This window comes from Strongylocentrotus purpuratus, unplaced genomic scaffold (genome assembly GCF_000002235.5).
Source record: "Strongylocentrotus purpuratus isolate Spur 01 unplaced genomic scaffold, Spur_5.0 spur5_contig_852, whole genome shotgun sequence".
Lineage (NCBI taxonomy): Eukaryota > Metazoa > Echinodermata > Echinoidea > Camarodonta > Strongylocentrotidae > Strongylocentrotus > Strongylocentrotus purpuratus.
The window spans coordinates 10,001-25,722 of NW_022145560.1; the positions used below are offsets into that span (position 1 = coordinate 10,001).

General features: G+C 36.9%; 1 protein-coding gene and 1 long non-coding RNA gene across 2 annotated transcripts in view; both read left to right on the forward strand.

The window, feature by feature from the left end:
- LOC115928254 (ZP domain-containing protein-like) overlaps positions 1-15,189 on the forward strand; it is a gene marked incomplete at its 5' end in the record, with an annotated part of 15,810 nt that extends 621 nt beyond the window's left edge. Inside the window, 9 exons of the mRNA XM_030995319.1 lie at positions 294-491; positions 974-1,132; positions 3,381-3,518; positions 7,957-8,147; positions 10,752-10,960; positions 12,014-12,201; positions 13,515-13,603; positions 14,152-14,230; positions 15,014-15,189. Coding sequence (XP_030851179.1) covers positions 294-491; positions 974-1,132; positions 3,381-3,518; positions 7,957-8,147; positions 10,752-10,960; positions 12,014-12,201; positions 13,515-13,603; positions 14,152-14,230; positions 15,014-15,189 — 1,427 coding nt within the window. The remainder of the gene's footprint in view (positions 1-293; positions 492-973; positions 1,133-3,380; positions 3,519-7,956; positions 8,148-10,751; positions 10,961-12,013; positions 12,202-13,514; positions 13,604-14,151; positions 14,231-15,013) is intronic.
- Positions 12,132-15,404, forward strand: LOC115928145. Its single transcript, XR_004065915.1, has 4 exons — positions 12,132-12,201; positions 13,507-13,603; positions 14,152-14,361; positions 15,014-15,404. It is a non-coding gene; the product is annotated as an uncharacterized LOC115928145 (long non-coding RNA).
- The last annotated feature ends 318 nt before the right edge of the window (positions 15,405-15,722 follow it).

Genomic DNA, 15,722 nt, shown 5'->3' on the forward strand with positions numbered 1-15,722 from the left:
CATCTGGTCACCGCGTGAGTGCAGTGAAAATTATGCAAAGCGAACAAACCCAAATAATGTGTAAGAGAAATATTACCATTATCGAAAATAATATCGCAAGTGACATTCGTTTGTCTCGCAATTTTAGTCAACAAGGGATCAAAAATACTATATCCGCAATGAGTAGCATTACTCAGTAGTCTCGTAGTTTATTATACTGTCTTGTCAATGTATAAAGCATTACACTTTGGACAACTGGGTAATAGTTAAGCAGAAATCGCACCTCTTTGTTTCAAATCGTCTTTTTAATACAGGCTATTCGGATCAGTCCGTAGAGGGCGAATGGCGCTGGGTCGATTGCACAGAATCGACCGATTGGCAGAACGATCTCTGGGAGGCCGGTTCCCCTGGCAACGGTCGTCTGGACTGCGCGGCTCTCCAACCCACCGGTGATCTTGTATCTCTCGTTTGTGACAAAGCACTAAGTTACATATGCGAAATATCTCCAAAAGGTATGGTGTTTTTATGTTCAATTCATGCTGATTTCAAAGTTGTTTCGCTTGTAATATGTATAATTCGAGCCGGAAGAGACAAATGATATTTGATCTTTTTACGTACTTATTACTGCTCATTAATATGCATATATTTGACATAAGAGATTCCAATGCGAGCTCAGCTTGGGGTCTTCGACTTCCTCATTCCCCCCTCCTCCTCTTCCAACCCCCTCCCCCTCTCCTCTCCTCATCTCTCTTCATCCCTTTTCCTTCTTTTTCTCCTTCTTTTTTTCTTCTTTTATCTTCTTCTTTCCAATATAAATTCCGCAAAATATGAATGTTTTCAATCAACATGTTATGCCTTTAAAATAACTTTTACAAAATATTTTCATAGATGCTAACGGCTTTCCATAATTGTTAAGTCCAACTTAGAGTTAAGTTCAACTTAGGATCTTTGTGAAACACCCTCCTGATAATATCATGACCGTTTATTTTTAAAGATTTCCAACTCCAGGACGCTAACCCAAGTGATCTTGCCGTCGTCGCTACACAAACAAGCATGCTGGTCACGTGGACACAATCAGAGACAAGCTGTGACGTAGTCGGTTACAGAGTTCAGTATTGGCTGGCTGATGAAGACAACGCTGACGTCAGTTCCGGTAAGTATCAGGTGACCACGGTCGAAAAACGAAAAATTAGAGTTTCGAGTTTTATATATTGGAAAATCTACCGAAAAGTAATCATTTGCCTGGCCCAACTTATAAATTTGTGTTCTCTTTGAGATATTTGTTATCACATAGTCGAAAACAAAACAAAATTGATGAAAGTACTCTTCTTTTTTTTTTCCAAAACAGAAAATTTGATTTTATTACCCTATTAGTACCAAGTGTGATTTAAATGCATTTTGATTTTTGTTTCAAATATTTAAATTTGAAATGAAATTCTAATTATAAAAAACAAACAAAGATACGCAAACAGAATAAAGAAACAGTACAAATCGATAACACGAGGGAGAAAGGTGACGACAGAGGGAATGAAAAAAGGGAAAAGAAATGTGAGAAAGAGAAAGAGAAAGATGGGGGTTTTCGGGAGTAGAAAAATGGCGGTGTCTACTAAGATTGTCATTATTTATATGAACCTTCGGACAGTTTAGCCCCGCTGATGAAAAAAAAAAGCATTGACTTTGTAAAAAAATTACATTGAGGTTAAACCAAAGTCAATTGTCAATTTGGTTCTGCCTTTCTTTGAATAAAAGGTCTAGTAACTTTAGCAGGATCCTGTTTTGTTATCGCCTGCCCTGATTTAGGACAAAGTCAATCGAGCCGCTAATCAATTATTTGTTAATTGCTTATCTGTTTACAGTTGATAATGTTGATTCTACCTAAAAACCAAAGTCCATCTTCCCATCACTGGTCCATAAATAAAAATAAAATCTCGTTAATCAGTGATTTCACAAGTTATATTACCGGGCATTGTATACCTCAGGAGTGTTTCACAAAGACTAAGATCGACTTTAAGTTGGACTTTACTATGGCAGGACGTTCATGGCCACTAGTTCCTCTAACCATTCCTGGCATTGGTCTCTCAAGGGGCGTGCGAATCGTGGTCACAAATCTACAGAATTTACCTTTTATGATAGTTCATTATTGAAAGAAAATATATTATCTAAATATCATAATTGAGAGACCGTTGGTGACAGCGACCAGTGGCATGAAAGGCCTGTCATAGTTAAGTCCAACTTAAAGTCGATCTTAGTCTTTGTGAAACACCCCTGGACTAGTTTTAGACCAGGAAAATAGAGAAAACAACAGAAAAGGGAACATTGACCCTGTTTCATGAAACTTGTTATCCATAGCAAGTTTCAATAACTGTGATAAGCTACTGAAATCGTGGCATTTCATTGGCTGAGAGCAAGTTTGTCATAGAAATGTAAGCAATTGTTATTGATAACAAGTTTGATGAAACAGGGAAATACGTGAAGATGTAATATCGAAGTAAAATAAAAAATCTTTCACATGAGGTGTCGATATTGTTTTCTATTTCGTAACATCAAGTAGGCATTTAAAACATGTTGCATAACAGATCTGTTCAGATGAATATTAGACTGTTAAGTTATCCAAAATTCGAATTAAAGTTGAGTCTGGCCATGCGATTGCATTGTGAAAGAAACGGTGTGGAGGCGATCAGAACAAGTTGATCATGTATCATATAAGTATTGGTGTGTACTGCAAAGTTTTGGAGTCATTAATATGATAAGAAATCTGGCCCTGTCTTGCAAAGTAACACGCACTGTACACAAAAAGATGTATATGGGACTCAATCATGTGGCATAAAAATGGGGCCTCATGTATAAGCTGTTTCTTGTCATATTTAGAATATGAAGGTATTTGAAGAGCCATGCTTTTCAGGGAAAATTGTATATCTGATGATCTTTCACACTTGCATATTAACAACAATCATAACGCTCACAAATTATTGTTCACCTCTCCCCGGAACTTTACCTTCTCTTTAATTTTAAATTTTAAAGTGTTCTGGAAATTGACAAAATTCAAGAGTGGCGAATGTTTAATAATTAAGCAATATTTTGCAGGCCCCATATGTGGAACCCCAAATTAATGGTTGGGCACATTCGTCTTTTGTATATTCTTAAGGTACGTATGACAGATTGGATTTTGTCGGAGGCAGGGCTAGGGCACTTTGACGCCAACGCTAAGGGATTAGTACGTTAACCTTCACACATTACCATAACAAATCGTAATTTACTTAATTAATGAATACGGACATTAACGGCGTTCGATTAGACCTATTTCTTGTTTGTTCTTTGTTACAGGGAGTTGGTTGTTCGTTGGTTAATTTCTAACTAATTCAATCAGTTACTCAATTAATTTTATTTATCCATTCCTTTAGAACTCGTATACGGAGGTAATGCAAACAGCGCCTCCATCGATAATTTATTGCCAGACCGCATGTACAACGTGAACGTGGCAGCTCTCCTCAGTCAGGATTATGAGCTGTCCCCTATTGGACCCGTGACAGTCAAAACAGGTTTGGAGGATTTTCAGTAATAATGATAACTTTTTTTTTTTTTTTTTTTTTATATAGATAATTTCCATCATTCACAGGTGTAGCAAATAAATGTTAAATAAACATTCAACAAATGTACATACAACTCATATGAAAAAAATCAACATCATTATAGTTTAGTGCATTTTAAAATAACACTTCAAATTATATTGAATAAACATGATCAACAAGTCGCCAACAACAACAGCAACAAAAATAATGATAATAATTATAATAATAATGAGTCTAATAGGCATAATGATAATAATAGCAATAATAATCGCAATAGTTATAATATCAACACTGACAAGATTGATAATAATATATAAACGATTATAATGATATGGCATATTTGATAATAACTATGATTATAATGATTATTATTAGAAGAAGGAGAATGATAAGAACAGTAAATGTAATGATGATAATGATAAAAGTTATAATGAACAAAAATTATGATATTAATAATAATAACTAGAAATTTAATTCGTCACGAAGACGAATAAGGTGGTCTGTCTAAGTCTCATGATAGATTTGAGAATGGGAGAAATTATATATGACATGTAAACAATGATAATCATCTTCAGACCATGATGATGATGATGATGGTGACATTGATGATGATGATGATGATGATGATATTGATGATGATGACGATGATGAGTATGAGCATGATCCTGACATCTGATTGAAAAAATGAGGAAAATATTTAGATAGCAAATAGTCTCAGCTACAACATACTAAAATTTGGGAGAAAACTGTTGAATAACAACCGAGATACTGGTCAAAACACATTGTCATGCAGATTCATGTTTTGAAAAAAGTGACCTCCCATAGACATAACACGCAAATATGACAAATTATGCATTGTCGCATTTAATCGAATATTTCAGTATGATGACGTCATCTAAATGAACAATAAATGTCATATTTCTGATAGAGAATTATCTCAGCTACAACATATCGAAATCTGACGTCATCAACAAAATACATTTTCTTTAGTTTAGATGCAAATATGAAGATTTTGTTTCACTTTGTACGAGTCAGGGGGGTATGAAATCATATCTCCAACTCATGTTCTTTCCAACTATGATATAAAAATTGGGGGTCGACGGACTATCTGAAGAGCTATTTCGATTTATAAAGTAGCATGTTTTTGATCAAATTTACATTATATTGCCCATAGCAGCACGCGCGGAATTTGAACTTTGACGCGCGCTCACGGCCTTATGAAAGGTCAAGAGTGACTGAAATTAATGTAAATTGTCATTTACGGTAAGAGGAATCCAAATCATGTAAACAAATTGAATTTGACCTTTTCCGCGCGTTGTGAGCGCGCGCACCGCGCGCGGGGACAAGTACGGACGGAAAATTTTGAAATGCTTAAAATGACCTGATTCGTACTCTCCTTTAGTAGTTAAGTGATTTTGAGCAATTTTAAATTTTGACGCGCACATACGCGCGCGTCATGACCTTTATGTGACCTTTGATGACATGACCTGTTGACCCTTGACCTGAAATATATGTGATATGAATATGAATGAACTTTGAGTACGCATCATGAAGATATGATGGATAATGTGATTACACAAAATGGCGCCTGGATGACGTCACGATAACCTGATGACCTTGAAAATGTTCCTGTCACGTCTCATGACAATGACCTATTACTGTGTTAAAATTGAAAGAAATTAACACAACTGATCTTGAGTTAACCGATAAACAAAAAACGGGAAGAAATAAATAAAAACTAGAAATTTAATTCGTCATGGGGACGAATTAGGTGGTCTGTCTTCAAGTCTTATGAGAGATTATAATATTTACTATATTGAGAAAGGGAGAAGTTATATAGACATGTAAACAATGATGATCATCATGATGATCATGATGATGATGATCTTGATAGTAATGGTGATGACGATGATGATGATGATGTTGATGATTATCATCAACAGACCACGATGACATCAGACTGAACAAAATTAGAGAAGATTTAGATAGCGTATAGTCTCAGCTACAACATACTCAAAAATCGACAAAAACCAAGCCGAAATAACGGCGATATTGCTCGCAAAAGACAAGAATGTAGAATCCAGATTTGAGAAAAAGTCATCTCCCAAAAGGATTACACGTCAAAAGTAATGGATCTAGTGATAATAGGGTAATAATAAAGTAAATATGGTTGTTTATTACATTATTTGCGATTCTACGTGTTTTAATATTCAAAGGAGATGGTACAGTGAAAGGTCAAAAAGAAAAAAAAGTGAAGAAAAAAAATTGTTGGAGACGCCCGGACTCGAACCAGGGACCTCGAGGTCGGAAGTCAAGTGCGTTACCGATATACCAAAACATTTCCCATAGAGATTACACGTAAACGGAAAATGGAATTATCAAATCCCACTTTGTAAGTGAAATATGAGCATGATCCCGGCATCTGATCGAAAAATAAAGGGCACACTTATGATAGCTTATTTTCTCAGCTACAACATACTCAAAGCTCAGCGTAAACAAAGATAAAACGACGGAGATATTGCTCGCGAAAGACGAGAATGTAGAAACCAGATTGAGAAAAAGTCATGTCCCATAGAGAATACACGCAAAATGTGAAAATTTGACATGCCTCCTTTAATCGCAAAAACGCCATGATACCTTTGTCAAAATGAAATTTTGTGGTGACTGTATTTGTAGAGAATATTCTCAGGTAGAACATATCAAAATTTGAAAGAAAATTGATCAATATTTACAGAGATACAATCAATTTTCCAAAAATATGCTGACGTCATAATATGCAAATTAAAATTATGAGTTCGGAGGCCATTATGATGACGTCATGAGTTAATTGAGGGTCAAATGAGACATGAAATCATATCTCCAACTCATGCTTTTTCTAACCATGATATAAAAGTTGGGGTGAATGGACTATCTGAAGAGCTATTTTGATTTTTAAATTGGCATGTTTTTTGATCAAATTTGCATTATATTGCCCATAGCAGCACGCGCGGATTTTGATCTTTGACGCGCGCTCACGGCCTTATGAAAGGTCAAGGGTGACTAAAATTAATGTAAATTGTCATTAACGGTAAGAGGAATCTAAATCATGTAAAAAATTTGAATTTGACCTTTTCCACGCGCTTTGAGCGCGCGCAACGCGCGCGGGGACACTTACGGACGGAAAATTTTGAAATGCTTAAAATGACCTGATTCGTACTCTCCTTTAATAGTTAGGTGATTTTGACCATTCTAAAATTTTGACGCACGCGTACGCGCGCGTCATGACCTTTATGTGACCTTTGATGACATGACCTGTTGACCCTTGACCTTAAGTATATGTGATAATGAATATGAATGACCTTTGCTTATGCATCATAAAGATATGATGGATAACGTGATTTCACGAAATGGCGCCTGGATGACGTCACGATAACCTGATGACCTTGAAAATGTTCCTGTCACGTCTCATGACAATGACCTATTACTGTCTTGAAATTGAAAGAAATTAACACAACCGATCTTGAGTTAACCGATAAACAAAAAACGGGAAGAAATAAATAAAAATAAAGAATAAATAATAATAATAATAAAGAAAATTCTGACGAAATCAATAGGTGGTCTGTTGACAACAGACCACCTAATAAAGAATAAATAATAATAAAGAAAATTCTGACGAAAACAATAGGTGATCTGTCGAACGACAGACCACCTAATGATACTACTATACTACTACTAATAAAAATAATAATAATATTACAACAACAATACTTATTATAGTATTAAAAAAAAAAAAAATATATATATATATATATATTATTATGTTTGTTTACCCAGCATGCCCAGGGTAGCCTTGGACACTGACCTTCCAGTGACCTTTAATGGCATGTTTCAAATAATTTCGTATACTATTCATAAATACCCTGGCCACCCGAATTTCCACAAAATAATGTGCCTTTGAACTACCCCAAAACAGCCAAGGACCCGTTTCACAAAGCCTTTTTTCAATGACAAATGACAAAATTGAGTGACAAATCTGTTGATAACCAATCAGAAGCAAGGATTTCAGGAGCTTATAACAAAAACTGTCATTTGTCACTGATGACAAGTTTTTTTAAACGTCCCTCTGTTCTCCCTGGAAGCCCTGCAATCAGTACGAGTTTAGAGGGGACTGATCTAGATGTGTGTGAGATTTGAGGAGGTGGGGCACACGTACAATTACCCCTACCCCAAATCTAAAGCTTTATTTGTAGTAAGTTAAAAGCATTGCTCTTGTTGTTGTAATGTTTTGAAAGAAAATTATGCCCTTTCTCATATATCATTGAAATTGGAATATACGTATTGCATGTGACGTCTTGACTTTAAAGTATGTTGACGCCCTTCAAAGTAATACCACTGGCAATTACTTATTATTTGTTCACACCCCCTGTAGTTGCTGCTATCATCCTCGAATGCTCGCCCACCAGCATGTCAGTGCGAGTTCCTCTGGAGCGTCTCGGCGGTGCGACCGTCGGGACCGACCTCCAGCTCATGAACGATGAAAATTGCCAGGGGGTTATCTCCACAGATGGAATGGCCATTGTTATCTCCACCAATCTGACGTCATGTAACAATGATAGGAGTGTAAGTTGGAAAAAAGAAAGAAAGAATTTCATAGTGTGCTCACATTACCCACCTTTATGTATACAGCTGTACTTATCTACTTTGTCTTCAATACCGGAAGAATTGTGTACACTGTGAACACTCTGTTTATAGTTGCATTTACACTGTTTTTATGCTGTGGACAGTTTCTTCATACTGTGTTCCCACTGTTTTACACTGTAAACACACTTTACGTGGTGTTCACATTGACTTTGTTCACAGCGAATCCTTTGTCCATACCGTGCTCACATTGTTTTTTAATCTGAACACTCTATTCACACTGTGTTCACATTTGTTTTAAAAACTGAATACTCTTTTCATCCTGTGTTTACACTGTTTTAACACTTAATTTAGTACTGTAATCTCACTGTGGTCGCGGTCTAGCTCGTGACACACTGTGACAAACTGTAGATAATTATCACACTGTGACAATGCAGTTAAAGGTAATACAAAGTTTTGGGAAATTTTGAAAATTGGCTGGATAGTGATTCTGTACAATTTTGATGTATTGGATGCCCCTGTGGATGTATTATAAGCACTAGAAAATTTAGCCCCTCAAACACTTCTGCTTTTGAGTAAAATTGACTATAAAAATTTACCGGTGCTCCCGGTAAATTTTGAAAATGTTCAAATAGCGCTTACGGCCATACAACAATAGCTGCGACCATGAAAATCTCAGAATATGTAGTTGTGATATATATTTCCCAAACGGAAAAAGCCAATTGGTCCATTTAAGTCAAGAAACGTTGTTTTATGGCTTAATTAATATCTTGACCTTGAGAGGGAGCTATACAGCATAAAGGGTTTATTATTTATAATTTCATAACTTTAGACTCGATTTCAACCGCGAAAACGAACATTGACTTTTATAGGATAGCATATGCTTCCAATATTTTTATTCGAACCAATTTCATGACCCCATACCAAAACTTGTTATTACCTTTAATAAACTTTTGTAGATTTAGGTGTGTGATGTCTGTTTGTTCACAGTGTTCTGAAATTGAATATATTAAACACCGTTATCAAACTGAAGGACAATCAGTTCTTTTCTATTGGGTTACATGGTGCGGAGGATGACAAAATCCATTTATATTATACAGATATTGATTGGCAGGGGGTGTAATATAGCATTCTTTGGACCGCTGAAGGGAGTTATATTTTCCCTCATGACCATATTTTCCAGAAGCGCGCATATATCAGATAGCCTTGGTTAAAAAATTTAAGGGGGGGGGGGGTCTATTTTTTCATTTTTTATTTTTGAAAAATTCCCTTTTTTTTCGGAGACAACAAAATTTGCAAAAAAATTGTGAGAAACAAAAAATACTACGAGATAATTAGGGAAAAAATAATTTCAACGGAAAAAACAATTGGAAAAATAAAATTCTTAGAAAAAAAGCATTAGGCCTATTGGGAGGAAAAAAACATTTTAAAAACAAATCTTAGAAAGAAAAAAATGGGGGGGGGAACAAATTTGGAAACAAATTAAGACTATGGGGAAAAACATTGACCCTCGGTATTGGTGTAATTTGTGTAATTGGTGACATACAGCCCTCAAGAGGGCGACATGCATTGATTAAAAATATATTCATTTCACCAGGTGGCTAATATAACACTGGAAAGTGACCAGCCAGGAAAATATAACAATTACGACCCTCGCAATTGATATCACGTGACGAGCTCTGGACCAATCACATATCGTTATCTGTCTAAGCTATCTATATATATAGAAACAATCTGTACAAACATGCATTTCTAGTTTGTATTTTTTTTTGGGGGGGGGGAGGGGGGGGGTGGGTTAAAAAACTACCGAAATCTTTTATTCAGCATTGGTAGTTATAATGTAATTCGTTCAGAGCACAGTGTTGCATTGCATGCAATATGTAAACATTCACATTCATGTGAAAGATGACAGATTCATTAGTTCATTAATAATCTAGACATAATTAACATAAAAATGTCCAAAGCTCTTTGGAAACGCATAGAGACTTTATAACATAATGTGTTATGCGTATACAAGAACGGATTATCATCACTATTATAAATATACTTTTATTCTTTCTTCCTTCTATATCTAATAATCTAGAATACAGGGAAAGGTTCCAGTTTTGAGAATAATTACAGTCTCTCTCTCTTTCTCTCTCTCTCTGACTCTTTAAAACTTACAGAAAGATTCCAGTTTCGAGTATTACAGCAATACTGTAGACATTCATGTGAAAGATAATAAATTCATTCTTTATCAATCTAGATAGAATTTAAATATACGTCTATACTCTTAATCTTATTCTTTCTCATATTTTTTAAACTTACTGAAAGATCCCAATGTTGAAAATTATTACAGATCTCTCTTTTTTTTCTCTCTCTCTCTCTCTCTCTTCTCTCTCTTCTCTCTTTTCTTTCTCTCTCTCTCTCTCTCTCTCTCTTTCTCTCTCTTTCTCTTTTTTTTCTCTCTCTCTCTCTCTTTCTCTTTTCTCTCTCTTTCTCTCTCTTTCTCTCTCCTCTCTCTTTCTCTCTCTATTTCTCTCTCTCTATATATATATTTCTCTCTCTCTCTCTCTCTCTCTCTCTCACTCTCATTAAAACTTACAGGAAGATGCCACTTTCGAGTTTTACAGCAACACAGTGACCGAGCGAGAGTATGGTGTCGTAACCCGTGTTTCTGATGTGTACATCCCATTCACCTGTACTTACAACCGAACTGGACGGGTGGGACTACGCTCATACGAGCTCAAGAACTACCGCCTCAACGTGACGGAGGAATCCAGCGGCCAATATGATTTCGCTTTGGATATCTACAGGTAAAATGGCGCAAAAAAGCGGCCAATATGATTTCGCTTTGGATATCTACAGGTAAAATGGTGCAAAAAAGCGGCCAATATGATTTCGCTTTGGATATCTAGAGGTAAAATGGCGTAAAAAAGCGGCCAATATGATTTCGCTTTGGATATCTACAGGTAAAAAGGCGCAAAAAAGCGACCAATATGATTTCGCTTTGGATATTTACAGGTAGAATGGCGCAATTTTTCGAATCCTGAATTTTTACAACATCCCCCTCCGATTTAGGCGTGACCGCTACAAATTTAAAAAATAACACCTAGAAATATACTGTTATTCTTTCTTTCTTGTACTATCTAGAGGTGAAATGGCGCAATTTTTCAAATCCTGAATTTTGGCAACATACCCCTCCGATCTAGGATTAGGGATGACCGCTAGAAATTTAAACAAAATAACACCTCTGAAATATTGTATATTATGATAGAATCTTTCGAAGAGACAAGGGATGCCTTCATTATGAAGTGGTGGCAACCAACGCCAAAACCAAGCATGATATTTGACTTGGGCTTTTCGCTTAAACTTTCTCTAATTGTCAATTGCCTTCAATTCAATGATTCATGGAAATGCGTGCATGCTTTCGTAAAAAAAGAGGACACTTTTTTCTTTTCTTTTTTTTTGGTCTCGAAATTTGAAAATTTGACATTTTGTTCCGTTGGGGGGGGGGGGGAGAGGGGGTAAGGTTTTACCTTTTTTAGGTATTCCATTGGCATAATTTTTTTTATTTATTTTTTTTAAATAAAAAAATAATTAAAAAAAAAAGGCAAAAGGGGGGGGGGGGGGGTCACAAAAACATACAGAAAACATACCAAAAAAACTCAAGGGGAGTTTAACCCTAACCCCCCCCCCCCCCCCCCCCTGCGTACGCGCCTGGTTCCTATGTTCATATGTTGAAGCAAGATTGTTCATTGTAAATATAAACAATCATCCTACATTGACACAGTAAAGAAATGAAATGAAATGAAATGTTTTCATAAACCTTAATTGAAATAAATTGAATTGCCTAAACATCGTTTCAGAGATGAGGACTTCGAAGAGAAATACCTGGAGGACGATTACCCCGTCGACATGGATCTCAACGACGACCTCTACTTCGGGGCTTCAGTTCCATCTCAGGACGGAACCCTCGACCTGTCAATCACGCGCGATGCGTGGCCACGCCCTCCAACTCATACAATGATGATCAGTATGTCTTTATCGAGGAAGGGTGAGCATGATGTCAAGATAATCATTGTATATTATAGAAAACACCAGAGGGGGCGTTTCCACAAAACTTGACATCAGTGAAAAATGACAGTTTTTGTTATAAGCTACTGAAATCCTTGCTTCTGATTGGTTATCAGCAGATTTGTCACTGGTTTGTCATTGAAAAAAGGCTTTGTGAAACGCCCCCAGGGCCCCGTTTCATAAAACTCGTTACCAATATCGGATGCTAAATTTTCTATGACGAATTTGCTCTCAGCCAATCAAATGCCACGATTTCAGTAGCTTATAACAGTTATTGTAGCCTGTTATCGATAACAAGTTTTATGAAACAGGGTCCAGACCCACTCAAAGTGACCGGTAACAAACAAAGGTTGTGGTCAGTCTGACAAATGAGTAGGGGTTCTTATCGGCCTGGTGACCGTCTCATCGCTCTGAATGCGTTATTATGGAAGTAAAAATGAAGTTGAAATAATGATTTATTTATTTTTACACCTGCCTAGGTATTTTCAAATTTGAAATTTAAAATAAATTCAAATTGGTAAATTTACTATACATTTCGAAATTTGTTTTTCACTGGTAACAGTTTACGATCAATTTACAAAAGAGATAATCATATTCATAGACAATTACAGTAATATCAAAATACATTTATAACGGCTTTAGGTAAAGTTGGGTAGGATACACAAATCAGTTTTGTACGATAAGGATGCCGATAATGGTAAATGCTTATAATTGCGATCACATCTTTTGCTTTCTCAAGACACTTTGGCTGAAAATCATTATGTGTCATGATGTCTGAACCTATTGTTTCGTCTCTCTCTCTCCCTCTCCCATTCTTCCTTTCTTATCTCATTTCTCATTTTTAATTTGTTTCTTTCTCTCCTCCACTTTTCTCTCTCTCTCTCTCTCTCTCCCTCTCTGCCTCTCTCTCCCTCCCCTTTTCACACCGACTCTCCTCCCCTTTCTCTGCGTTTGTCTCCTCCTTGTCCATATCTCCCTCTATATCTATGTGTCACTGTCTTGATCTCTTTCCCCCCCCCCCCCCTCTCCCTCTCTCTATCTATCTACCGATCTTGTTCTCTCTCTCCCTCACTCTGTCTCTCTCTCTCTCTCTCTCCCTCCCCTCTTTCTCTCACTTTCTCTATCTCCATCTTGCTTCATCTCCCCCCTCTCTCTCTCTCTCTCTCTCTCTCTCTATCTATCGCTCTTGTTATCTCTCTTACTGTCTCTCTCCCTTTCTCTCCCTCCCCTTTCTCTTACCGACTCTCTCGTTCTCTCTCTCGCTATTTCTCCCTTTACATAATAGTTGTTCAGTTGATGAGAGCACTGTGATCAGTCCAGACCAGCTCGACTTTGTCGGAGTCACCATGACAACCTTCCGTTTTGTTGGCTTAGGCAACAGGGTAAGCACAAAATTAACACAACTTACCCCTCTCCATTTCCCCCATTTTTTCTTAGACAACAGGGGGTGTTTTCACAAAGACTAAGATCAACTTTAAGTTGTACTTAACTATGGCAGGCCATTCATGCCACTATTTGCTCTCATCATTTACTGGCATTGGTCTCTCAAGGGATGTACAAATCATGGTCACACATCTACGGCAGATAATACCGCATGTAGTTCTCTCTTATATGCTTCGTCGTGACGTTCCGTTTTACGTGATTTCGCAAACAATTATTTTCTTCAATTGTAAACTCTCCCACCATTTTCTGTTACAATAATTGTGTGCATTTGGCATTTTTCTTTAAATTAAATTCAGCTAGATTGAATTGATTTAATATCATTCATTAAAATACATGAATTAATATTCTTTTCGTAATATGGAAAAGAAAATTAAGAGAGAAGTGGAAGGGATTAAGCAAAAAACTTTACCGAAATGGTAAGCATGTTCTACAAAGTTCATTTTCAGTAGACAAGATCAAAATATTTGTGTTTTCTGTGTATTTCTAGGTCTACATCCACTGCGACCTGCTCGTCTGTGACGCAACAACGGGAACCTCACAGAATGCGACGTCACATGCCCAAGCGGGCTGAATGCGCGTCAACGTCGTGATGTCACAGGCTCAAAGTCTACGCTTGCGCGTACGAGGATCAGCCGTGGACCAATCAGATTTAGACGTAGCCAAGAGAATTACGAGCAGAAGGAATGGATTTCATACGGTATGTTTTTATGTTATTAAATTAATTTCACAAATCAAAAGTTATTTTGTACATATTTACGGCTCACTCACATTATTGTTGGCGCGGTAAATTGCCGGAAATATTTTTACGTTTAAGTGAATGGTAACTGCATGTAACGAATTTCCTGCACGTGTTCACTGAGCTCTATATGTTATAAGGTACAGAAATTTGAAGTCCAATGGGCCTAGTTCTGTCCGAAATAGATTTTCTGGGGTATTTTCATTGTCCCGCCCGGCCCCCCCACTCAGGTTTCGAAATGACCGCATGCGTGTTCCAAAACTCTCCGGCTCGTAACAAAAGAAAAGGTCGACCCGTATTGACTTTACACACCGGACTTTTGCTGAAAGGGGGGGTTGGGGGTGCTGAAAAAGGCTCGTATAACAAAAGAAAAAGGTCGACCCGTATTGACTTTACACATCGGACTTTTGCTGAAAGGGGGGGGGGGGTCGCTTGGAACACGCATATGCGTACCCTAATAACACACTGAGTGGGGGGGGGGGGGGGGCGGGTTCATTGTAGCTTCAATCGTTTCTTCACTTATCTGAATGTATCTATATTTATCGTTAAAACAAAAACCTTTCTGAACCGTCATTCTCATCATTTCCCATGATTATCTGTTTCCACCTTGCAGACGGTAAACCCACGATCTCCTCTTTCAACCCCTGGATGCTGGCTATCGTTGCCATGGCAGCGATCATGATAGTTCTCCTCGTCGTCGTGGTGGTGGTCGTCAAGAAGATGACGTCAGCGATTCGTTCGTCCCAGATGCCCGGAAGCGGGATGATGAAGCAGCAGTACCACTTATGAACGAATGAATTGTATTTAAAAAAAAGTCGTCGTAGAGGCCAGCAGACAGGTAGTTTCCGAAGTGAACATAGGCTTATTGAAACGAAAACAATTATTATGTTTTTCTTTAATTGTTTGTATTATCACATGTATATTTCACATGTAGCAGTGTTTATACGTTGTTGTTTTTATAATGGTTGGTGAAATGAAATGAAGGTTTATTGAAATGAAATGATTGGAAATGGAATGGACAGGAAGAAAATTTAATGAAATGGAATGAACGATATGGGAAAAAAAGAAAATAAATGAAAGGAAAATAATTGAAATAAAATGAAATGAAATGACAAATAAAATGAATTAAGATCTTTTGGGAACAGTTGAGAATCAATTTTTATATGAGAAATATAATAAGGATGCAATTACGGGGGGGAAAGGTCCCTGGTTCATTACTTATTCATCTTTAGAATAAATAAATCTTACGCTGTCGAAATTGACAATGTTAAAATCAGTCTTGTGGTAATGTGATTTAAAAAAAAATAAAACATGTATTTAAC